Here is a 25282-nt window from a genome sequence, read left to right as displayed (position 1 = left end):
ATAAACATGATAAGTATCCAATTTTTTACATTTCTTTTATTTTAGATGCTTTGCACAATTCTTTGTTTACTTTCCAGTATACAGGTAAAGTGATACAAGGAGACCATCCTATCTTTCTACCAAAATCTTAGACTAGCACTGGCCTTCATTCTAGAAGCTGATAAAAATTTTCTTATAGACGACTTCAACAGCCAGGTAGGGCTGGATCATGAAATGTGGATTATATAAGATATGGCATGGTAAGCATGAATAACAGACTCCAGCTTTGTAAAGAATTTGGTCTTGTCATCTTCAACATTTTACACTAAAAAATTACTCATAAGGCAACAGATTTACGCTTGGTCAAAGCAGTTACATCATCAACATCTGTGCTAGTCAAGTGAAGTGGAGACATGGAATGTGGCTTAGACCTCAAATTTGTGTAGAGTTCACATCATGCTCTTTTAAAATGGATAGGAATCCAGTTGGCAGAAATGGACTGAATTCAGGATATGTATACTGAAAATACAGAGGACTGCAACTTTTCCCCTATTCCCTCACTCCTAACAGTCTGAACTTGTACCCAACTAACCATTTATTATGAGTTAGTAGGAAATGCAAATAGCAAGGACAGCTGACTATAATATAGTTGTTTTCAAGTCCAACATAAACAGATTCTTGATGAACCACCCTCTAAAATAAATTAACTTACTCAATTTCCATCACCGACCAGCATAGTACTAATTAACCCTTATCCTTGAGTGACCTCCAGGTTTTGATAAGTGCTGATTATTTGGTTTAAAAAAAAAATGCACAAATTTCGCTCTTAAGAGATAAAGTACCCCAGCGCTTTGATGCATGAAGATTGCAAGATTCAAATATATATAAGGACATTCATAGTGTTTAAAAGCAGACAATTTGAGGATAAAAGGAAGCAATTGATGATTCGGGTTTAGAAGGTCAGCATTGAAAGACTTGCTGTCAAGAAACAGAATAATCATGATTTTTCAACAAGCTCGTAGAAGAGAAAAACAAGTTATACCAATGATATCTCAGCATATCTGAAAAACACAATGAATCCTTACACTAGACTTCTAAGAGTGCAACATAGTCACACCAAACTATATATGTAGAATCAGTGATATGCCTATACTAAGAAAGATGACAGAACAATTTAATCAAGCAAGTCTTCATCTACTGAGTCCCGGGACAAGTTCTTCTCCCATAAGAGCTCTGATTGTATAATGAAGTGAGGCGTTAGAATTTAACAGATTTTATTAGCTTCACCCTTTCTCCTTTGTTGCAACCTCTCTCTTACAGACGTGATGTTGCTAGTCTCAGTCTTTTCTGTAAATACTATTATGGCATATGTTCTTTAGAATTGCCTGATCTATTCCTTGGTTCTTTTGTTATAGCTGGTTTGTTAGTCTAATGGTCTCACCAATTCACTATTTTGATACCTCATTGTACTGATCCGCACTATTTTTTAAATCGTATTACCAAGTTTAATTAAAATTTTATATGTTTTTTTATTCAACTGCAAGGTTAAAGCATAGAATAGGTACAAAACACCCTCCCCTCCCCATGTTAAGAATGGCTTTTTTAAATAATAACGTTATTATGTCAACGTGGATCAATAAGTGCACTAGTACCGTTTTTTTTGTTTTTTTTACTCTCTGAACCGAGTTTGGTGACTTAGTGTAAAAAAATCAAACATGTCCAGCTTTGTTTTCCATACGGTTGATAAAGAAAATTATTTTCTCAACTTTTCAATATTTTCATTTTAATTGTCTAAAGTTAAAAAAAAAAGGTAAGACACTATGACTGGACTCGGCACAAACACATGTTTTGTGTAAAGATGCTTTAATGACACCGCCAACCTTTTTTATTTACTCATTATTTCATTTCATTTTACTTAAATAATTTTTCTTTAATTTAAATACACTTTTTCATTTTCTTTCATTTTTTTGTGCGCGTGGTTATTTTATTTTTTAGCGTGTTTATTTTAATGGTAATTTCGTTTATTTCCATACGAAGAAAATGAAAGAAAATTAACTAAATTTATTTAAGTTAAAGAAAAATTATGTAAGTAAAAACAATAATTAAACAATGAGAAAATAAAACAGTGGAGGGGGGGGTCATTAAAGCATCTTTAATTTTTCTTTAACTTAAATAAATTGAGTTCATTTTTTTCGTTTTTTCGTGCGCGGAGAAACGATAAACTAAATGCAGAGCACCATTCTAACGAAGCAAAAATGACTTTCACTTAGATCCGATATCTACTGTAATTTAAAGGCTTATTTTTATTAAATACTAGCTGTACCCGGCCACGCGTTGCTGTGGCTCAGTTTGTTAAAATGGAACACATGTGAAAGTAGAGAAAAGTTTGATTCTTTTTTTCAAGAGAATGTACAAATTATTTTTTTTTTTAACAGATGTTAAGAAAATAAACAGAAAAATACTTCCATCATTAATTATGCAAAAAAATAAATAAAATGTTGATTTAGTGTTTCAATATGCTTATAAATTACGATAAAACTTGCTGAGTATGCACTGTTTTACGGTTGTTGTAAAAATGGAACGGAAACTTAAATTTCGCTTCATTTTAATCTTTCTTAATTTTTTAATTGTGCCCCCACCCCAAACGAATATAATCAAAACAGTAACATTCAACAATTGTACTTTATGTATATAAAACACAAAATGGGTGTTTGTATTACTGTACACATAGATTCGAAAAAGTTGTCAAAAAACAAATATATAACAAATAAATGTTATCAAAAGCAAGATAAGTTACTTTTCTGCCAAACTGGATATATTTTTTGTGTTTTTATTCAATGTAACATATTTATTCAGCTCGAAAAACATACAGTGTTTACCGATGTATTCGAAAATTCAAGATGGCGTCTCACACCCTCTTTAACACCGTAAGTATGGAAAAAGGTGTTATAAATAAAAAACTATACAAAATACTATTAAAAACCTGCCGAATATATGTCAACCTATGTCACGGTAACATATATTGAGCGAGTTTTTAACAGTATTTTATCTGGTTTTTTATTTATAACATCTTTTCCCACACTTACCATGTTAAAGAGAGAATCAGACGCCATCTTGAATGTTCCAATACATCGGTAAACACTGTATGGTTTTCGAGCTGAATAAACATGCTACATTGAATAAAAACACGAAAAATATATCCAGTTTGGTAGAAAAGTAACTTATCTTGCCTTTGATAACATTTATTTGTTATATATTTCTTTTTGGACAACTTTTTCGAATCTATGTGTACAATAATACAAACCCCACAAAATATTTATCAAAAAAAAAAATTAAAAAAAAAAAAAAGTTAATAACGAAAGGGAAATAATTCCATTTTTAAACGAAAAAGTCAGTTTACCTAACCTACTGTATTAATGCTATTTTTTTTAAGCAAGAAAAAAAAAAAAAAGGTAAATATCCAGATACGCTACTACAGAACACCGACCACTCTAATTTATTTTTTTATAGGTAATTGAGGTCGCTGACAACGAATCTGATAGTCAAACTTGGGGCAAATTTACCGTTTGCATGGTATTTACCCCTGAACCCACAAACTTCTTTCCACCATTTTGCAGCATCCGTTTATGCCACGCGCATGCATGCTGTAGCATAAACGACGGCTTCACCAAGCAAACTATGTTGGGGGGAGGGGATTTTTTTTTCCAGGACATAGAATTTTCTAATTTTCCAAAATACATTATAGCGCTTTTTGGGTGGAAAATTTAAAATTAGCTGAAAAAGAAATAAAATAAGAAAAGGAAAGCATACCAAGTTGGAGTAGGGGGGGGGGTAATTTATCTGTTTTTTTTTTTACCTGGAACATCGAATTTTTAAATTTTCCGTAAGTAACGCACCGACATTTACCAATTAGAACACCATTTAACATTTTCCGAAGATTTTACTTTGTACATTGGGGGCGCGAGCAGGGGGGAGGGGGAGCGGATGTGATGTGGCGCGCGCGCCCCAACATCACATCCCCCCCCCCAAAACAAATTAGAGTGGTCGGTGTTCTGTAGTAGCGTATCTGGATATTTACCAAAAAAAAAAAAAAAAAAAAAATATTTAGGTTTGGCTATAAATTCCTAAACTCATTTCACCTTAAATAATTTAGGTGACTGAAATAGGAATCTAATTGAATCTTTAATTTCCTGAATAGTATCCGATAATTCATTTTTCTTCGAGTTATATCGAATACATTAATACGGACTTTAGGGGCTTTTTTCGTAATGTTACTGTAAAAATTATTTTTTATTGTTACAAATTACGATGCTTTAAAAAAAGCAAAAATAAATTCTTGTGTTTTTTATTTACTACTGAAAACCATAACTTTAGTAAAGGTATTTTTTGTTTAAACAAAATAAAACATTTTCACCAAGAGTTAAGTAAAAATAATTAGTTCATTATATTCTGCGATCATTATTTGAAAAATACTGCAATTTTCATTAAAATTCGTTAATTTCCTGATTTTTGGTGAATTTTTAAGTAAAGGGAGGAATCAAAATGTGTATACACTTTGAGCGTCGGCATTCATTTTTCGACCACGTGTGGTTAATTTAAATTAAAGTTCAATCACATGGTTACATTATCAATAAACCCATTGAAAATTTACCGATATTGTAAACACATTCTGTTTACATTAAGCCTGTGGTTTTTTTTTAGTGATGCAATGTTGTCAACTGAGATTTTAAAAAAACCCCGCAAGATCAGGAGAAAGAAATGTCCAGAAAATCGCTAGCCAGTTTGGCAGAAAAGTAACTAATCTTGCCGTTTATAACATTTGTTATATATTTGTTTTTTGACAACTTTTTCGAATCTATGTGTACAGTAATACAAACCCGGAGAGATTGGAATGCCCCCACCTAAAATGTACTTGGAAAAATCGATTTTATAGTGAGATTTAAGAATGGTTAGTCGAAAAAAAGGTGAAAAACAAAACAAATAATCAATAAATAATTGTTATCAAAGGCAATAAATGCTACTTTTTTTTACTTACATGAATGAGTTTATTTTATGTTTTAAAGTATTTTCAAGCAATTTAATGCGGGTGTCTGGGTGCCAAATACCTCCAGATTTTCTAGAATTTCCTGCTAGATTGTAAACGAAATCTCCAGATCTAGCAGGAAAACCGCTAAATTGTAACACTGGTCACGTGACAGGAAGCGGTAATAAATAATTGTCCCTAAATAAAAAAATGGCCTCTCGGTAAAAAGAAATCCACCTATTTATCATAGAAAAATTAAGTATAATGTTATAATTAAAAAGGAATATATAAAAACACACATGGATATAGTAAACATATTATACCAAAACGTGGAAGCCATCCGTCCAGTGGTTTTTTAGACAAATAACTCCGAACGAACCAACATTTACATTTTTATATATATATAGATTAATTTCTGAACGCAAATAGGTCACAAATGAGTAGGTAAAACTGTTTTTAACTAATTTTCAAACGCTATTTCCTTTAAAGTTCAAATTAATTTATGTCAGAAATAACGTATTTATTGGCCGCCAGTGAATTTGAATGACATGCATAATACGGGTATTAATATCTCGGAAACTACTTATCTTTGCAAAATTTAAATGGGATTTTCGTTTTCAGCATAGTGGAAAACCTCTAAAAGTCATCATTTTAAAGAAAATTGTGGAAGTGGAACTAAGTATATTTGTTTATACTAATGCGCGCTCACGTGTAGTCGCTGGGTTCAGGGGTTAATACCACGGAAACGGTTTTCATATTCTTTTTAAACACATCGAACTCTACAATTTTTTTTTGTTATACGAACGTGAGTTTAAGTAAAATTTTACCAAAATTAATTTGCATATTTACAAAAATAGCATTCGTTACAATTAAAGATTATAAAAATATTTACTAATAAAATAAATTGTTTATCATTTTTATGAATGATTAGATTTCTATAAAACATTTTAGGTATTTATCAGAGAAACCAAGAAACTAACATACGGGGGGGGGGGAAATATATATATATATATATATATATATGAAATAAATGTTACCGTAGCCAATAAAGGTTAATTTCATACATACCTGGCTCATTTGTTTGTGTTTTCAAGTAGTTTTTATTGCTCTTTATTTAATCTTAAAAATTCAGTTTTTCCAAGCGGATTTAGAAAAAAAAAAAATGAATAGTTACACCCCCTCCAGTCATGTGGAGGGAATTTTGTAACTATTCTGTACTTTCACCTAACAATTGAATAAAACTTATCATAAACTCGAATTTAACGTGAAAATACGATTAAGTGCATAAGCACCTTTGTTTGGAAAGTTACAGCCCCACCCCCCCCGGAAAAATCCCCTTTTTTTCTGAGGTGTGCACACTGCACAGGTAAAAAAAAAAAAAAAAAATCCGAGAACTTGTAAATCTTAAAGTGAAAACAAGACCTGGTTCTTTCAAAGAGCATGATGCCGCCATTTTTTTTTTTTTTTTTTTTTTTTAATTCGCTCGGAAAACTAAAGATTAAATGAAGTGCAATAAAAACTACTTAAAAACACAAACAAATGGGCCATGTAGGTATAAAATTAACTTTTATTGGCTACGGTAACATTTATTTTTTGTATATTAATTTTTTCCCATATATTAGTTTGTTGGTTTCTCTGCTAAATACCCTGACTGTAGCTTTTTAAGTTAAAAAAAAGTCTTGGGTTTTATAACTACTTCTTTTCATATCCAAAAACTGTTAATTCAATTTTCAGATGGAAACCTCAAGCGTGAAAAAAAACCCACCTCTGCTGAAAGAATGAAAACTCTAAGAAAACGAAAGAAAGAAATGGATACATCTTTTCAAGAACAAGAAAATGCCAAGATTTCAGCCCATCGAAAAAGTCAGCGAGAAGCAATGAATACAGATCAAATAAAAGAACATCAGAAAAAAATTGCCGAACGTGTCCGTCTCTCACGATTAAATAAAAAGCTAAGATAGTAAGAAAGCATTGAGTCACTCCCTATCAAATTAGGCAATGGGCTCAAGACGCCTCAATCATTCGGAAAAGCAATCTGAAAAGTAGATAAAAACTTGCCTAAGTCACCTACAAAACAAAGAGCCGTTGTTACTGCTGTAACCTAGTGGGTTAGACTGGAAATTAGTCCAGAAGTTACACATAACCGTGGACAAAGGATAAACCAAAGATTTACAGAAGAAAATAAAAAATTGATAGCAGACTTTTATGTAAAAAGGGATATTGTGTATACCATGTCTGGAATGCACGATGAAATGACGGTCTGGGAAAATGGGATCAAATCAAAATGCAGAAAATATTATTTAGTCATGTATTTAAAGGAGGCTTACAAGCTGTTTAAACAGTCCTACCCTGACATTACTGTAGGATTCAGTAAATTTGCATCTCTGAGGCCATCGGATGTGTTGTTGCTTAAAGATCAGCATCGAGACATGTGCAAATGTGAAATTCATGAAAATTTTATTCTAAAAATTAAAAGTCTTGGAATTACCTCTAACACTTTTGGTCTAGCATTCTTTGTGATGACAGTCTTTATTTGACTTCTCCTTAAGAGGATAGTGCATTACATCATCATAATCTAACCATTAGCACATCTTAAATTAATCTAACAGATAGTTGAATTATTATGTCATACTCATCTCACCATAATGTCATTGTATATTTCAGACCTCCATCATTTTGGATTATTAAAGTTGTTGTCCGAAAATAGCATTGACCTGCTTATTTATGATGGAGGTACAGTAACGCCTATAACAGACGGATTCCACCAACTGGGAGACCACTAGACCAACATCATCGCCAGCAGGATGCCAGTGATAAAATGCCAGATTCCCGACTGTGACTTCGAGACAGCTGATCTTGACGCAGCAATTGTGGCAGCACTCCTGGGACAAAGAACTGGTAATCCAACTGTTAGAGTGCTGTGATGAAACTTTGCGCAGAGACCTTACAAGATCAACTGGCAGCTCCCTGACAGGAAAATCTCAAGAAGATGTTCTAACAGCCATGAGAGCCCTGGCAGTGCGTGAGGAAAACACAATGGTGGCTCGGGTTATGCTGAACAATATGACACAAGATCGCAAAGAAACTGTGCGCTCATTTGGTGCTTGTCTCCGTGGACAAGCAGGAGTATGCAAATTCCTAATACCGTGCCCCAGCTGCAGCCATGAAGTCAACTACACAGATGCAATCCTGCGTGATGTGCTTATTCGTGGACTCAATGACCCTGACATTCAGCTAGACCTCCTTGGGGTCAGAAGTCAGAGCATGACCCTTGAAGACACTTTTCAGTTCGTTGAAGCCAAGGAATCTGGAAAACGCTCTGCATCCAAACTACTTGATTCCCAAGGGGCCGAAGCAGCTAGCAGCACATATCGTCGCAACAGAAATGCTGCACGTGTTGTAACCAAGAAAACAGTACAACAAGAAACGGCATGTACTTATTGTGGAAAGATAGGTCATGGTGCCAGAGCAACCTTCCAACTTCGCAAGAAAGAGTGTCCCGCATACGGTCAGACCTGCAACAACTGCGGAAGAATGAACCACTTTGAGGCTGTGTGCAGAGGCAAACAGAAAGTGACGGACACTAAGACTGAACACGAAGGTGCTGTATTTGACTCCCTCTGTGCTGCAACTAGTCATGATAAAAACTATGACAGACATGTTGTTCATCTAGACCATCACCTATACAATCAGCTATCAGACACCTGGGTGCGCCAGTCATCACAGCCTCAACCTTTTCATTCGAACGACTGTTCGTATTGATCCCAAAGACTACGACCACTTCGGCAGAAACCCAAAGATCACACCAAAGCCAAAGACAACTACTATCACTGCTATGGCTGACACAGGCTGCCAAAGTTGCCTAGCCGGTATCAAAGTGCTTCATCGACTCGGTATCTCAGAGAAACACTTAATTCCCATGACAATGAAGATGCATGCTGCTAACAATGTCGGCATAAGAATTCTTGGAGCAGCCATTCTCCGCATCTCTGGCAAAGGAACCAGAGAGGAAACCTATGAAACGCCCCAAGTTGTGTACGTGACTGACAAATCCGACAAAATGTTTCTAAGCAGAGAAGCATGTGCAGCACTTGGCATGATTACATATAACTTCCCAACCATCGGTGAATCACAGAGCAACAGTCAAGCAGCAATGAACACTATCAGCCAATGTGTGGTTCCCCCATGTCCACAGGAAGATAATAACCCAGCACCACAAATCCAGCTACAATCATCATCTCCTCAAGACACTATGTCTACCTCATGCAAGGAGAGTGACAAGTGTAAATGCCCCAAACGTGAATCACCACCCCCTCCACCGTCGGCTCTGCCATTTCCTGCAACTGAAACTAACCGAGAGAAACTTCGACAGTACCTATTAGACAGGTACAAATCTAGTACCTTCAATACATGTCAACATCAACCACTTCCTCACATGGTAGGCCCACCGATGCGGCTCATGGTCGACACCCAAGCTACATCTGTCGCACATCACACACCTGTCCCAGTACCACTACATTGGCAGGATAAAGTGAAAGCAGGCCTAGATCAGGATGTTCAACTTGGTGTCATCAAGCCCGTCCCAGTTGGAGAACCGGTCACTTGGTGCCATCGCATGGTGGTCTGCGCAAAGAAGAATGGCACTCCGCGTTGAACCGTAGACTTCCAAGCACTCAATGCTCATGCAGTGAGGGAGACTCACCACACGCAGTCCCCATTTCATCAGGCTCGCTCCATCCCACGCAACACTAAAAAGACTGTCTTTGATGCCTGGAACAGATATCACAGTGTACCCATTAGAGAAGAGGACAAACACCTCACTACCTTCATCACACCGTGGGGCAGGTACAGATACAAAACTGCACCTCAAGGATACATAGCCTCTGGGGATGGCTATACCCGCCGCTTCGATGAAATCGTCGCCGACATCCCTGACAAAACAAAGTGTATTGACGATGTATACAGAACAGTTTCCTTCAATCCTGTAACTGGCTGGAAACTTGTGGAAAGAACGGTATCATCTTAAACCCGGAGAAATTCATCTTTGCTCAAGACACTGTAGAGTTTGCTGGCTTTGAAATTACCCCAGACAGTGTGCGACCATGTAGTCGCTATCTTGAAGCAATCAGACTTTCCTTCACCGAAGAACATCACGGACATGAGATCATGGTTTGGTCTTGTAAACCAGGTATCATACTCCTTCAGCATGACTGACAGGATGCAAGCATTCAGACAACTGTTGAAACCTGGAACCCCATTCAACTGGGACGACACACTGGAACGCCTCTTTCAGGAGTCAAAAGCAGTCATCATCAGTGAAATTGAACATGGTGTCCAGATATTCGACAAAAACAAACCAACTTGCCTAGCTACAGACTGGTCGAAGAATGGCATTGGATTCTGGCTGTTCCAGAAACATTGCACATGCATTAAAACTGTGCCCTTCTGTTGCCGAGACGGGTGGAAGATAACCCTTGTTGGCAGCAGGTTCACCAGCCCCACAGAATCCAGGTACGCACCCGTCGAAGGTGAAGCCCTTGCAGTTGCTGATGCCTTGGAAAAAGTAAGATACTTTGTTCTGGGATGTGACAAGTTGATCATCACAGTAGACCACAAGCCCCTGATCAAGCTCCTTGGGGACAGATCACTGGAGGACATCCCCAATTCAAGACTTCGTAACCTGAAGGAAAAGACCCTAAGGTACAAGTTCATGATGCTACACGTGCCTGGTGCCAAACACCGTGCTGCCGACACCGTATCTCGCAACCCAGTTGGAAGGTCTGACAGTATGATTCTCATTGATGACATAGCCTCTGTTGATGGCTACAGCCGGACTGAGTTGCCACAAACCATCCCAACACTGCAGCACAAAGCTTCGGGTGTCATGACCGGAGAGCCAGACACTGCCCCTCCATGTGGTGAAGCCATATTTTATTTATCCGCCTTGTCTTCAGTCACATCATTGCAGTGCATCTCCTGGGACAAGATTAGAACTGCAACAGCCAGCGACGAGGACATGTTCAAGCTAGTACAACAAATTGAAAGTGGAATGTCAGACATCCGAAATGATCTACCACCCTCCTTGAGAGAATACCACCAATTCCGCAACCACCTTTCCACCATCAATGGTGTCATTATATACAAAGACAGGATAGTGGTTCCACTGTTACTGAGAAAAGATGTGCTTACAGCGTTGCACTCTGCACATAAAGGCATTTCATCCATGATGTCAAGAGCAGAAACCTCTGTGTTTTGGCCTGGTATAAGCAATGACATCACCAAACTCAGAAACTCTTGCAATCATTGCAACTGAAATGCTCCATCTCAACCAAGTGCACCACCAACGCCACCCGTCTACCCCTTGTATCCATTTCAGTGTGCATGTGCGGACTTCTTCCACTACAAAGGCGGTAATTACCTGGTGATTGTTGATAGATACTCAAACTGGCCCATCGTTGAAAGGGCACACAATGGTGCCTCTGGCCTCATCGACTGCTTACGACGCACATTCGTCACATTTGGAATAGCAGATGAGTTATCTTCAGATGGCGACCCAGAGTTTACAGCTTTAACAACCACAGATTTCCTGAAGACCTGGGGTGTGCATCATAGACTCTCATCTGTATCCTTTCCACATAGCAACTGTAGAGCAGAGGTTGGAGTGAAGACCGTGAAACGCATGATTGCAGACAACACCGGACCAAATGGTGAATTAGACACCTGTGCCTTTCAGCGTGCCATGTTGCAGTATCGAAACACTCCTGACAGAGACACAAAATTATCTCCAGCAATGTGCGTCTTAAGGCAGGCGATCCGAGACTTCATCCTGAACCTGCCTGGCTGCTACAAACCTCATAAGACATGGAGTGACATACTTACTCTGAGAGAGGAAGCGTTACGCAACCGACACATGAAAATCGCCGAACGCTTAACAGAACATACAAAGCGGCTACCACCCCTCAGAGTGGGAGACCAGGTCAGGATCCAAAACCAAACTGGCCCTTATCCAAGAAAATGGGACAAAACTGGAACTGTCATTGAAGTTCACCAATATGACCAGTATGTTGTACGCATGGACGGATCAGGCAGAGTGACACTACGCAACAGGAAGTTCCTACGAAAGTACATGCCGGTGTATTCCCCTCCTGAAAAACACACCATCAACCATGACCTGAGATACCACTTCAAAGGAGGAAATCCCAACCCACCTACACCAGTGAGTGGGACACTAATAACCCCAGCTGTTCCATCTCAGACAGTCACAAGCTCAAAACTACAGAACAACAATGAGCTTGTCTGCATTACACCAGCTGAGCAGGGTAGACAACCTCATTTCATTCAGCCACCACAGGTCAGACCACCACCACCAGTAGTGGATGACAGTCAACATCCCACGCCTACATCTACCAGGCCACCTCCCACACCGCAGGCTCCAACGCCTTCATCCATGGTACCAACCACACCGAGAAGGAACATGACACCTGGAGTAAGACAAAACCAATTTTCCTTTGACCAGCTTCCGAGACGCTCCAATCGGCCACGACAAGAACCAAAGTGGCTCAGGGATTATGAACATTACATGGGCAGAATAATCCCCGAACCGGAGGGCAGTCTACCCAATGATGGTTCACAACCGTTTCTTTATTTTATGTACAAGCAGTACACCTATCATCTATTAATATGCTTTGCAAATAACATCATCCTATCCACAATCCTTACCAGCAACAAACATTAAATCAGTCATTCAGAACACTGTCAAATGACTCGGGGGGGGGGGGGGATAGAGGATAGTGCATTACATCATCATAATCTAACCATTAGCACATCTTAAATTAATCTAACAGATAGTTGAATTATTATGTCATACTCATCTCACCATAATGTCATTGTATATTTCAGACTTCCATCATTTTGGATTAATAAAGTTGTTGTCCGAAAATAGCATTGACCTGCTTATTTATCCTTGTCGGTGAGGTATTTGTGTTAATTGTCAATTTGAGGACAAGTTCACAATAGACAAAAGCGATGCTGACAGTTTTTTGGAAAGAATGGATAAAAACTGAAACCGGACATCTACGAATAGACCAAAAACAAGGGTGTGTAGGTGAATTAAAAGATCTTTTCGGCAACTTTCCTTTTTTCAAAGAACATGTGAGAATAAAACGGATTCAGTCTACAGCATTTGCGGAAGACAAAAAGAGGAGGGATTGCCATGTTTTACAGTGGGACTTCGCAATGGCTTACAGCTGTGAATATCAAAATGAGGTCCAAAGTGCTTTGTGGTCTCGGAAATCCATTTATTTACTGCTGCTTTGTATAGCAAGAACCAAATTTGCCAACCATTCCTGATAATCACAGATAGCCCAGACAAAGGAAAAAATTCTGTCTTTACCTTTATTAATGCTTTGACAGACTACATTCAATTTGAAAAAGGGGACATGCTCATAATTTACTCAGATGGGCCATCATCAGAATTCAAAAATAGATACATTGGCAAACTGGTATGTATATTATAAAAAAAATTCAAATGCAAAGTTTCCTGGAAATATTTTGCTACATCACATGGAAAAGGTGTTGTTGATGGAATTGGTGGATCAGCCAAATCTCTAGTGAGAAAAAGAGTCATGAGTCAAGGTAAAAATGCTACAATTGTACAAAATTCTGCTGATTTTTACAAAGTAGCAAAAGATGATATGAAGGAAGTAACTGTTATTTATATAAGTGAAACAAACATTTCAGAGATGATAAAAGAAAAAAAAATCCCTGGGAAAATGTTAAAGATGCCTCAGGCATCAGTAAGATGCATGTTATTAGTTGTTGTGATCGTTCGACTCTAGAAATGTTTAAAACAAATTTAAGTAACAATCCAGCATCAACTATTGTATATGAAGACGAGGATGTAGATAAAAGCGAAAAACTGAATATTGGTGATTGGGCCTTAGTCTCCTATGATGGTAAAAAATTTCCTGGTGAAGTTTTGTCAATTGTAGATACTGATATAGAAGTATCAGTAATGAAGTATTCCAGAAAAGGAAAATGGTACTGGCCAGATAAAGCTGATATAATTTCATACCGGCCCGAGAACGTAATCGGAAAACTGAGTCCACCAGTTCCAGTAGGAATGGTAGATATTGGAAGAAATCAAGATGTTCTTTATCATTTTCAACCTGAAATTTTTCAATAAATAAATCTATTTTATAGCATTGTATGAATATGTTATTTATTATGTTGAAATACATTGATTATTGACAATTTTTAAGTGATATTTTGACATGTAACACACGTGACTTTAGCATGTAACACATGTGACGTCACATGTGTTACACAAATTCAAAGTGTTCTTTCAAGAAGAAAAAATAGCTATTTTTTTTTCTTGCTATTATTTTGTTTGCGGTAATATACTAGCTTATAATCAGAAAGGATTTTTTCCTTAGGGGTTTTATTAAAGAATTAGAAAAAAAAATGTTAATTAAGCATCACGTGTGTTACATCGACACAGGGCTAACTTTATGAAAATTTAATGTAAAAATGATTAACAACAGAAGCTCAGAGCATCAATTATTTTGAAATGTATGTATCAATCATAAAAAATATAATTAAACATACTACTATATTATTTATTAGTAAAAATAAATGCCTGAAAAATAAGCAATTCTTTCATTTTTCGACTTTAATAAATAGCCGATGTTTATAACCCCAGCACAGACAACACAGACAAGATCAGAATTGGAATTTTTAATTTTTTTTTTTGTAGTTTAGGGTGTTGTCTTTCAGAAAAAACATAATAATGTTTGAAAATATTGGATTTAAAATTTTCCAATTTTGGACCCCTTTCCATGGAATTCACCATATCTCATTTTAATGCAAAATCCAAGATTTTCTGGACTGTTGTATAAGAGTTTCTCTATATTAATAACAGACTTTATTATCCGCATTGAAAAGGATTACATCAGAGTGAAACTTAGTATATACAAATTGTGCTTCTTGTCTATATTCCTGTATTTTTTAGAGATATATCGTGGTAATAGTGCGGAAAGGCAGAGTAATAAACAGCCACGGTTATGTACCTATTGTAAGAAAACAATGGCATGTAAAGCTAGAACCATTCCAGTACAAGACAAGTGCGATTATGCAAATCCAGGCACTGTTGAGAGTACAAAATGGTTGAATAAAAGACATTTTCTTTTGCTTGGGAGTCAATTTTGCTTTAGATGCCATATTGTTTGGGTGCGTTTTGAACTGCTGCCATTTATGTTTGTTGCTGATGAAAAAAAGGCAGAAGAATTACTGCTAATATTCATAGCAAATGCCATGAGTGAAGAGATAAAAATAATCCAGTACAAGTGTGTATTTTTTCAACTAAATAACTGGCATGACTGAAGTTAATTACTTAATTATATCTTTCACATAGACAATGTACTGGTGACACATCAAGGTCCTTGGGAGGTTCCGCAAAACATTAGGAGAATCTTAAAAGTTAAATGATAAAATATCACTTTTCAACAGCGAACTGATGAATCTGGCATAGAAGTGCACATCATATGTAGTCAGATATGCTGGATTCGACATTGAGTTAGAATGGAAGACAACTTACTCTCCAAACAACTAGTAAATAAATAATTACAAAGTAAATATCCAAGATGTTTTAAGAAAATATCAGTTTGGCAAATGATGATTCTGAGAGATGTGAGGCAATGCAGCTAAAAGGCACATTCTACAGAAACAGTAGATTCCAAAAGTCTCAAACACATTTCTGCTTGAACAAGTGTTGTTCTGTCTGTCAAGGGCTGTTCTCAGCCACATAAAATTCTATAACAGCAATCATATAGGTTAAACACATGAAGGGAGTTGTGTTTAGATAGAAGCCAGTTATCTTATGTATCATATTTTTAAGCTAGTCACATTATTGTAGGGATAATCAATTATTTACCATGAAAAACTGTTTCAAGAACATCAAAACAAAACAGTATTTTATCTCATGACCTCCCCCACCTTTTTTTTTCTTTTTTTACAAGGTGGTCACCACTTATCAAGGCCCGGAAGGCACTCAGGGATAAGGGTTAGTGTAAGTACAGTATGTTAGTGTGGAGATTTAATAAAGTGTCTACTTAAGGGGGCGGTTCATTAGGAATTTGTTTACGTTGGACTTGAAGACATCCAGGTTGCAGTCAGGTGGGAAGCAGGCAGACGGAACAGAGTTTCACAGGCATGCAGTTCTAAGAAAGAAGCTTTGTTCATGGAATCTACATTTTGATTTAGGCATAGATAAAGAGTGGGGAAAGTTTTTAACAGTGGATTCAGCTAGATGGGTGTTTTTCGTAAAAAATTGGTGAGGGGGGACCAGAGATTGGAGTTCAGACGAGCACCTGCCATGGAAATAACGATAACACAAAGATAGGTTTGCAACGTCTCCTGTAGGAGAGAGGTTGCAGGGAAGAGAAAAGGGCATCCTCCACTAAGCCATGAAGTCTATTTTGTACTCTGTCAAGGCAGGATAGGCTGTTTTTAGCAGCTCCTGCCCAGATATGGCAGCAGTATTCCATCCTTGGACGTACTTGGCTTTTATATAGATAGAGAATTGCATCAGTAATGAGATATCTTCTGGAGCGGTAGAAGGATCCCACTATCTTTCCAGCGGCCTTGGCAACAGACTTGATGTATGTGTTCCATTTCAGATCAAGAGTGAAGGTCAAGCCCAGAAGCTTATCAAAACATGGGGCTTCTCCTAGACGAGAGCCATCCATTTCAATTGATGCCAGATGGGGATCAGAGCGTTGATGATGTAAAGATAGGAGTTTGGTTTTAGATGCATTAAAGGTAACCAGCCACGTCTTCCGCCACTGAACCACGCGCTCGAGATCAGAGGAGAGAGAATCAGAGAAAGCTTTGTGATTTACATCCTTTGATGTGTTTCCGTAGATGGTCGTGTCATCAGCATAGATGTCAACGTATGATTTAAGTATTTGTTTAGGGGGTCATTGATGTAGATCAGCAAGAGAGTTGGGCCCAGGATGGACCCTTGAGGGACTCCAGCATTAATACTGCAGGCCTCTGATTTTTGTCCATCAACCACTACACTTATGAGCCTATCAGAGAGAAATGATTTAATGATAGAGAGAACATTTCCAGTTATACCGTAGCTGGAAATCTTGTGAAGTAGGCCTTTATGCCATACCCTGTCGAAGGTCTTTGATATGTCAAGAGCAATTGCCCTAGAAAGGAAGCCTTTGTCAAGAGATTCACTAATCCTATGAGATATAACCGTTAGCACATCTGCGGTAGATCTTGCAGAATGGAAACCATATTGCGTGTCACTAAGGTTATTTCTGCTGAGGTGGTTGATTACTTCTCTATTTAATATGGATTCCAGCAACTTACTCATGACACACAGGAGACTTATTGGTCTGTACTGAGAGGGAGATGACTTATCACCTGAATTCTTAAATACAGAGCATACTGATGAGGTTTTCCAGGGTGTTGGAAAGCACTTCTCCTTAAGGCAACACTTAAACAGGTTCGTAAGTATGGGAGCAAGTTCTGGTGTTGATCAAACATCACCCGTCTTAAAGAACAAAATCTTTCCAGATATAAGATGTAGTTGTTTGATCCAGGTTATGTATGTATACACACACACACACACACACACACACACTGAGTGGAACAATACAATTGACACCCTAGAAAAGATGACATGATTTCATTTCCATTTGATGAAAACCGGTTTTCTTTCTTTGTTACAGACCATCTACTAGTAGGCCAGTTGTGTACAAATCACAAGAGTGATAAGAGCCTTCTATCATGTTTGAAAGTGACACAATGAGCAAGATCGGAGATGTGCTGCTATACAACTCATGCTCTCTACCGATCCAAGTTATGACAACAGGACCATTGATAGCACCCTTAAAATGCAAATTTGGACAGTTCAACGCTTGAAGGCACAGCTCAACAAAGTTTCTCATCACGGTTATGGTTTTTGGTGTGATTTCAAGTGAGGGCCACATTATGCCACCTAACATCTTCTAGGTCGGCTTGAAAGTCAACACTAAAGTATATCTGGATATGTTGAAGAGTGTGGTGATCCTCTGGTGCAATCAGGTGCCCGCTGGCAGACTCTGGGTGTGGCAGCAGGACTCGGCGCCAGCCCACAAGTCCTAAGAGACCTAGGCTTGATTTCAGAATGGGTGCTATGACTTTGTACCCTTCTCCCAATGGCTACCCTCCTCCGACCTGAACCCACTGGACTATTTGTTTGGTCATATATCAAGAAAAATCACCAACAACCTCCCACAACACCAAAACCAGCCTGATTGTCACCATCCACCAAGTATTCACAGAGCTCCTGTTGGTGCTTGTGGAAAAGGCATGCTCCCAGTTCCAGACCCATACCGAGGCAGTGATTGAGGCTGAAGGATAGATGTCAGCTCTACTACATAATCAAATTACCTGAATTGATTTTTTAAATAAGTTTTATAATAAAGCTGTAGTGTTGTTTTCTTTAGGATATCGTTCCACCATATATATATATATATATATATGGTTTCATTTTATTTGATTCGAAGTTTTCAAAAATCAAGAGGCCCCCTTGGGGCTAACACTTGATCTCTAAATGAGATATTCAGATATTCCATTAAACCTCCTTTATGTCTCAAATCTTGAGTTAGTAAAGAATGTTAGACTATCAATTTTCTCTTCTCCAATTGACCAGTTAAATATGTTATAGCACATATTTCTTGTGGTCTCTTGGTCTTACTGGATTCCAAGGCAAGAATTCATCTACTGTGTGTGTGTGTGTGCAATTAAATAAAATTATCAGACTGAAAGAAAAAAATACAGAAATAAAGTAATATTCACATTTATCATATTCTGAAGGAAAATGTAAATTCTTTAAGAACTGTTAACAACATCCATTCGCATGGTGAACATAAAAACGCAATCAGATTCTCTGTCGGGCAAAAGTCATATTTATTGTTAGTATGCCAAAGCAAGTCATGAGTTTTAAGCTGTTAAGAAAGATTATATATTCAACTTTCTAACCTGTTTTTTTCTTGAACCATAAGAGAGCCATACACATTCATTGATAATTTAGAATAATGCAGTGTGGCTTTGCTATGAATAGAATCAAAGAACTCTTTAAATAATTCAAGAGTGCTAGATCGAGATTACATTATCATTCATCTGATAGCTTCACCATTTCAATGGAAAGAAAATCATAGCGAATACTGAATTTTACAAAACATTTTTTATGAAAAGAATAAAACTGCACAAAGTCTACATTATTCAATAAAAAGTATTTAAAACATTTTATTCAACATTAATATTGAAATAAACCTTTCAACAAGACGCTAAGAGTAAAGACTTCTTCATTTCTTAATGAATAAATGAAAATCTTATGTGTGAACTAAAATACAACAAATAACTTGTTCTTGTTTCGGCATTCGTCCTTAAATGGTTGAATTAGCTCCATCCACAGAATTTACCAAATGCATGTTGATGAGGCACAATGGTCTACCGCAGTAACCAATATGGTTCCAGCAGTGACTCTAAAATGGCGAAGAATCAAGATAAGCTGAGTATCCTGTTTTACCATTCTGAGCCAGGTTTTCAACTGGCCTCTATGTTGTTTTTTTTCAAACTCTGAGGGCTGGTTCAATGGTTTTGTAAATGAAATCATCTCTGTGAAGACAGAGTGTGACTGAACCAGTGAAGACATCTTGAGAGGAGAACTTGCTGTAAAGAGGATACCCTACGATGAGAATGAACAGCAACATTTGAGATGAACTGTTGCCAGCATACATGAAGGACACAATGTGAACTATAGTGATCGAATACCTCAAGCTTCTGTAGGTCGCTTGCTCCCATTGAACAGGTTTTATAGCCGTACTGGATGAGATCTTGATATATGTGGATTTTAGTACCAAGTTTGATTTCGGATCTGCACCAAAGTCGAGGTCAAAGACAGCAGAAAGTGAGATGAGCATTGCTGATGCGATTGTTAATATTCTCTCTTAGACCTGTTGTGGTGATGACAGAGCCAAGATAGTTGAAACTATGAACCTTCTTGCCGATGGTAATTATTGATATTTAAATAACAAGCAACGATCAAGGATTTTTAAAATAAACTTTTTTCTGTTTTTTTTTTCTTTCCTTAGTAATCAAAAAAAAAACAAAAAAAAACAAAACGACACACTAAAATTGTAATTTGCCAATGGTGATACATATATTTTTTGAATTATTAAAAGCTTAAAAATAAGTTTATTTAATGAAAAAGTGTATTACAAAATCTTTAAAAATGTTTCCATATGGATTATTTTGTGCATCAAATTTTAAAATTTACAATTTTGTCCCTATTTACTTGCCTCCTCATGAGGACAGTGTTCAATAAAAGATCGACTTTTAATGCAAAGTAAATTCAACTTCCCAAAAAAAGGACTTTCTAAATTGGGACAAAAAATAATTTCCTCGGTCTAAAACGATTTCTCCTTCACTGACTGAGGGCAGAAAAGATGGAATGTAATATTACAAAAGATTTTGTAAAAAAAGTCAGTTGACTTCTTCATTGCTCCTAGTCAACTCAGTTTTGTCTATATACCTTTGAAAATAATTGATATAAAGATTAAACAATTAGTTTTATCAAGAAATTTTTCCAAATACTATTTCAGTCAAAACAATTACAAAAGATCAGAAATTAATCTTGGATATCTTCAAGAACATAGCACCCTCTAGTTTATTAATGCAAGCTTAAGTCAAAAACTGAAAAATAAATACAAGGTAAATTTGAGTTAATACAAAAGGTATAGATTTCTGTGAAAAACTGTCTCGTCATTAGTTTCAAATTTAAAACTGAAAATACTGGGTTAGCCAAATTATTTATTTGATTTTTTTTTAATGTCATCTTTAAAGATAGTTTTATATTCCTAGTCTTCAAATTTTGCATATAGTATTGAGTATGTTGACGTCCGTGTATAATAAGCCTCAGAGCAGAGGAATTCTTTCATTTTTGCTTGTTTTTCAGGCTGGAATGGAAGATCAAACAAAGCACTACAGATATATGATGCAGTTTTATTACAGAAAGAATCTACAAAAACCTGCATGAAAAATGTCTATAATGCTGTTGCAGAACCATTGACAGAATTACTGATTGTGCCAGAAAGAATTTGCTAAATTCCAAAAAAGAAATTTTTCACTGACTGATTCTTCTTGTTTCTCACTTCGGCTGACCAAAAATGATAGTGACCAAGTGAAAGTAGTAATTAAACACCCAGACGTATTGCAGACACTCAAGCTTTGCAAATCAAGCATGGAAAATGAATTGTACAAACTATATTTTGAAACATGATGTTTACATTCCTCCTCCTAAATAGATAAACAGACTTTCACACAAAAAATTGGTTTAATTAGTGGTCAATAAATAGAAATGTAAAAGAAAAAGAAAACAAAAAAAATTTCTGCCACTAATGTTTGATAAATGCTACGATCAATATTTATTTTCACTTTGATCCAATTCTTTCAATAAGATGGTGTTTTTCCTAAACTGTTTTGTTAATTTTTCAATTTTGTCATGATTTTCTATCATTGATAATGTTGATTAATTATTATTAGGTTGAGAAGAAAGTTGTAGCAGAATGTTTAATTTTGATTTCAAATGATGTATTTTCAAATAAGTTTTTGTTACAATACCTTTACTTTATATACCATTTTAAAGAGTGTTTTTCGCTCTGTCTAATCGTTATAATTACAATCGTTTTAAAACAATTATGTCTTCTTTTCAGGATACTGAAGATGGAAAAAAAAAAAAAAAAAAAAGCATACTTGCACAATTTTCATATTTCAATTCAAGTTAGGCTGAAAAGCTGCTGGAACATGAACTTACAATGTGCAGATCCCATCTAGGTAATTTTAGTAAATATGTTATATTTGCAACAATAATATCAAGTGTGGACTGCTTTCCATAGGCTTTCACATCTTCATAATATATATCTCTGAAAGAGATAAGCAATGTTAACAATTTTAATACAAAAGTATTAAAAACACTGATTCATTAATATTATACCAAACTTAGTTTATTTCATTCTTTTTCAAAATAGCATTTATTTATTTTATTTACATAATTATAAAATCTCTTATTTTAATCACTACGCACACTTTCTTCAAAGTGATATAATTAAAGAAAAAAAAAACAAGGATAAATTACTCAAAAATCTGTTGAAATATGTTATTAAATTTCAAGGAAAGTGATTTAAATGAAATCTATTCATTTTTAATATTATAATATTAATAATATAATATGAAAGATATTTAATCCAAGTTATGTATTTGAAAAGGATACTTAGAATAGCTGCCAAGTAATAGTTAGTTTTTTGTTCTTATAAAAATAAAAACTCATTAAGCTATTCTTAAATTTTTTTATATATTACATTTTTTACCTACATAACTTTATTCATTCATACTTGAAGACAAATATCAATACTGTAGTTGGACTCTTCTCACCTTCTGACCTTGTGTTACAAGGAAATAAATACTTCAATTCATTGCAGTTATGGCCCCAGAATCATGATGTGTACGTCTGATACAGTTTTTTGTTATACCACTGTGTTTGTCTTCATTATTACTGATATGTAATGTCACCACAAACATATATGAAAGATTTAGGCTTGGCTCTGATATAAACATTACTTGTCTATTACAAGTATATTTGTACATCATTCAGATTCAGTGGATGCAATACTTTCATTCAAGTTTTATTTTGTTTAATGACAAACGATGAATCGCTTATTTCATTTATAAATATAATACAATTTATGAATCACTTAAATGCACGTTTTAATAATAAAATAGAAATAAATTTACTTGTTCATAATGAACAATTTATTAAAATGGATTGTGCAATAGACATGCAAGCCAATTAGATGCTGATTTTTCTACAATATTTATTATAAAATAGAAAAAAGTTCTGCTTAAAGAAAGAAATTAGGGGAGTGAAAATGAGAGAATAGAAAAGGGAAAAAAGGTGAAAACAAAGGAGATGGGTAATGGGGGAAGAAAGGGAAAGAGAAACAGAGAAAGAATGAGAAAAGAGAATGCAAATAAAAGGAGGAGAAAGGCTACAGGGAGGGGAGAAGAAAGATGAGGAGAGAGGAGGAGATGAGGAGAGAGATGGGGAAAAATGAGCAGGCCTATTATAACATCACAACATATTCTGAAAGCTTTTAGATTTGTGAAAGTATGTCAAAAAGTGAGTATTTTATATATTGATGCTGTTACACTGGTTAAAAACATTAATATTCTAGAACCTGAAATTATTTACTTTGTATTATTATATATATATATAACAATTACTGAATAAACAGGTCATGGATTGCTTAGTATATTATTAAATATACCATTCCTTAAATTGCCAGGACAGAAAATTATCAATTCAAAACATTCATATTCACAATATTTTTGCACACCTTAGTTTAGAGATATCTTCCATTTGGCTCTGCTTAGCACAACATATAATTGACCATCGTGAATGCTCACTGGAAAGAATTTGAATGCCTACTAGACGCTGTTCTTGATAAGGTCTATGTACAGAGGTTTGTCAGGACAACCTGACATGGGGATACTTTCTTCTACAAGTAAATCCTGACGAAATATTTAAAATAACATAGTATCCAAAGCCTAAATAAGATCCCCTTGGTATGGCTATTCTGATTTGGCTATTCCACAAGCAATGGTGCACATACATTAAGTAAGGTTGCCTCTAGTAGCAGGACTAAGCTGGATACTTCACCAGATTAGATGAATTTGTGTCCTGGAATCCGGTAAGATCAAGAGCTGACAATAAAAATATACAATAACATAGTTAAATGCTCAATTGAGGAGAGGAAAATAAATGTTTTTTATTAACTCAAGGTTTCGGAGATAAAGGAGAACTTTAATGGGACACGCAGATATCTATGTATCTCATATAGAGATCAAGTGTTAGCCCGGGAAGGGGACCGCTTGATTTGTTAGAACTTACTGATATAAAATGAAAAAATAGATTAAAGTTCCTTTTTTTTTTGTTTTGTTTTTTTCATATTAAAGTCTTCCCTGTGATTTGACTAGTCAATAGACAAAGGATATGATTAAAAATAAAGAGGAAAAACTGAAATTGAGATAAATTTATCAAGTTCCCTAAGTGTGCTTGTGGAAAAGGCAGCACACAAAACTTTTTCCTAAGCAACTGCCTCAGTTTCAACTAAGTAAAAATTAAGGGCAAGACACTAAATGTACTATGCGGGGAGTGGGAGAAAGGAAGTTATTCTTTGAAGAAACAGTCATCTAACTCCTCTAACCTCTTCATGAATCGTTTGAAATTGTTAGCCTTCATGGTAAAATTAACATTTTTTTGTTTCAAGAGAGAAATCTTAAAAGAGAAAAAAGGAAGGCAAGAAAAGACAAGATAGAAAGAGAAAGAGAGATTAAACAGGAAAAGAGAAAGCAAAAGAGGATAAAGAAAAATAAAATCCAGCCAAATAGCTATGAATAAATAAGGAGATAATGTACTAGCAATTTACAGGAATCGGTGAGGAAGATCTGGCAATTTAAGTGGGAATCCACTTTTTCTGAATTGATAAAAAAAAAAAAAAAAAAAAAAAAAAGTGGAAATCTCACATCATTGGCAAAGGCGAACTGTATTGGAAACTGAACTTTTTGTAAACAAATATTATTTCCTTCGAACAAAATAACCTTAATAATGAACACTACTTTTCCATAAAATTCTAATCCAATGATTGTGGCAACAATCAAGTAATCATAGAGTTCTCCAATAATCAGTCAATTACATAAACCTGGAGGGTCCACGTTTCTCATACACATGATTGGGGATCTTTTCTTCTGTTTCAGCATCAGAAGTGGAAAACTGGATAATTTAGTGAATCAAAGAATTCCATAGGAAAAGGTCTCTATAGTTGATCAGTTCCACAGATTCATTGAAGTAGTGGTGCTAAGATAATGTATTCTAAAACCATATTCACTGAATTATTATATGACGGAGAGTAAAAAGTGAACCTTGAATTTACTTTCGGTAAAGTCTCCTAACTCTCGTTTCCCTTATTTTATCTTTACATTCCATGAGCAATGTTTCTGACAAAAGGGAAATAATTGTTTTGTGTCAGAATCTACCTGTCATACACTTTTCATTGGCTTGTTTTTGATCTTGAAGTAGTATTTTTTAGCTTCTTACATCAAGTGGTTTTATGCCTTCTGTGGAGCTATTTTTATAAAAGAAAAAAATATATAATTTTAATTTTAATA

At 35.7% G+C, this 25282-nt stretch overlaps 1 protein-coding gene across 1 annotated transcript in view; it reads right to left on the bottom strand.

Moving 5' to 3' along the window:
- LOC145259709 (meiotic recombination protein SPO11-like) overlaps window positions 1-25282 on the bottom strand; it is a 1082117-nt gene that overhangs the window by 863416 nt on the left and 193419 nt on the right. The window contains exon 5 of the mRNA XM_080117391.1: window positions 21873-21981. Within this exon, the coding sequence (XP_079973517.1) occupies window positions 21873-21981 (109 nt within the window). The remainder of the gene's footprint in view (window positions 1-21872; window positions 21982-25282) is intronic.

The sequence above is a fragment of the Euprymna scolopes genome, chromosome 3 (genome assembly GCF_053919585.1).
Source record: "Euprymna scolopes isolate OS-2025 chromosome 3, ASM5391958v1, whole genome shotgun sequence".
Taxonomy (NCBI): Eukaryota; Metazoa; Mollusca; class Cephalopoda; order Sepiida; family Sepiolidae; genus Euprymna; species Euprymna scolopes.
The sequence above is the reverse complement of the archived record's forward strand: the minus strand, read 5'-3'. Positions and strand labels throughout refer to the sequence as shown.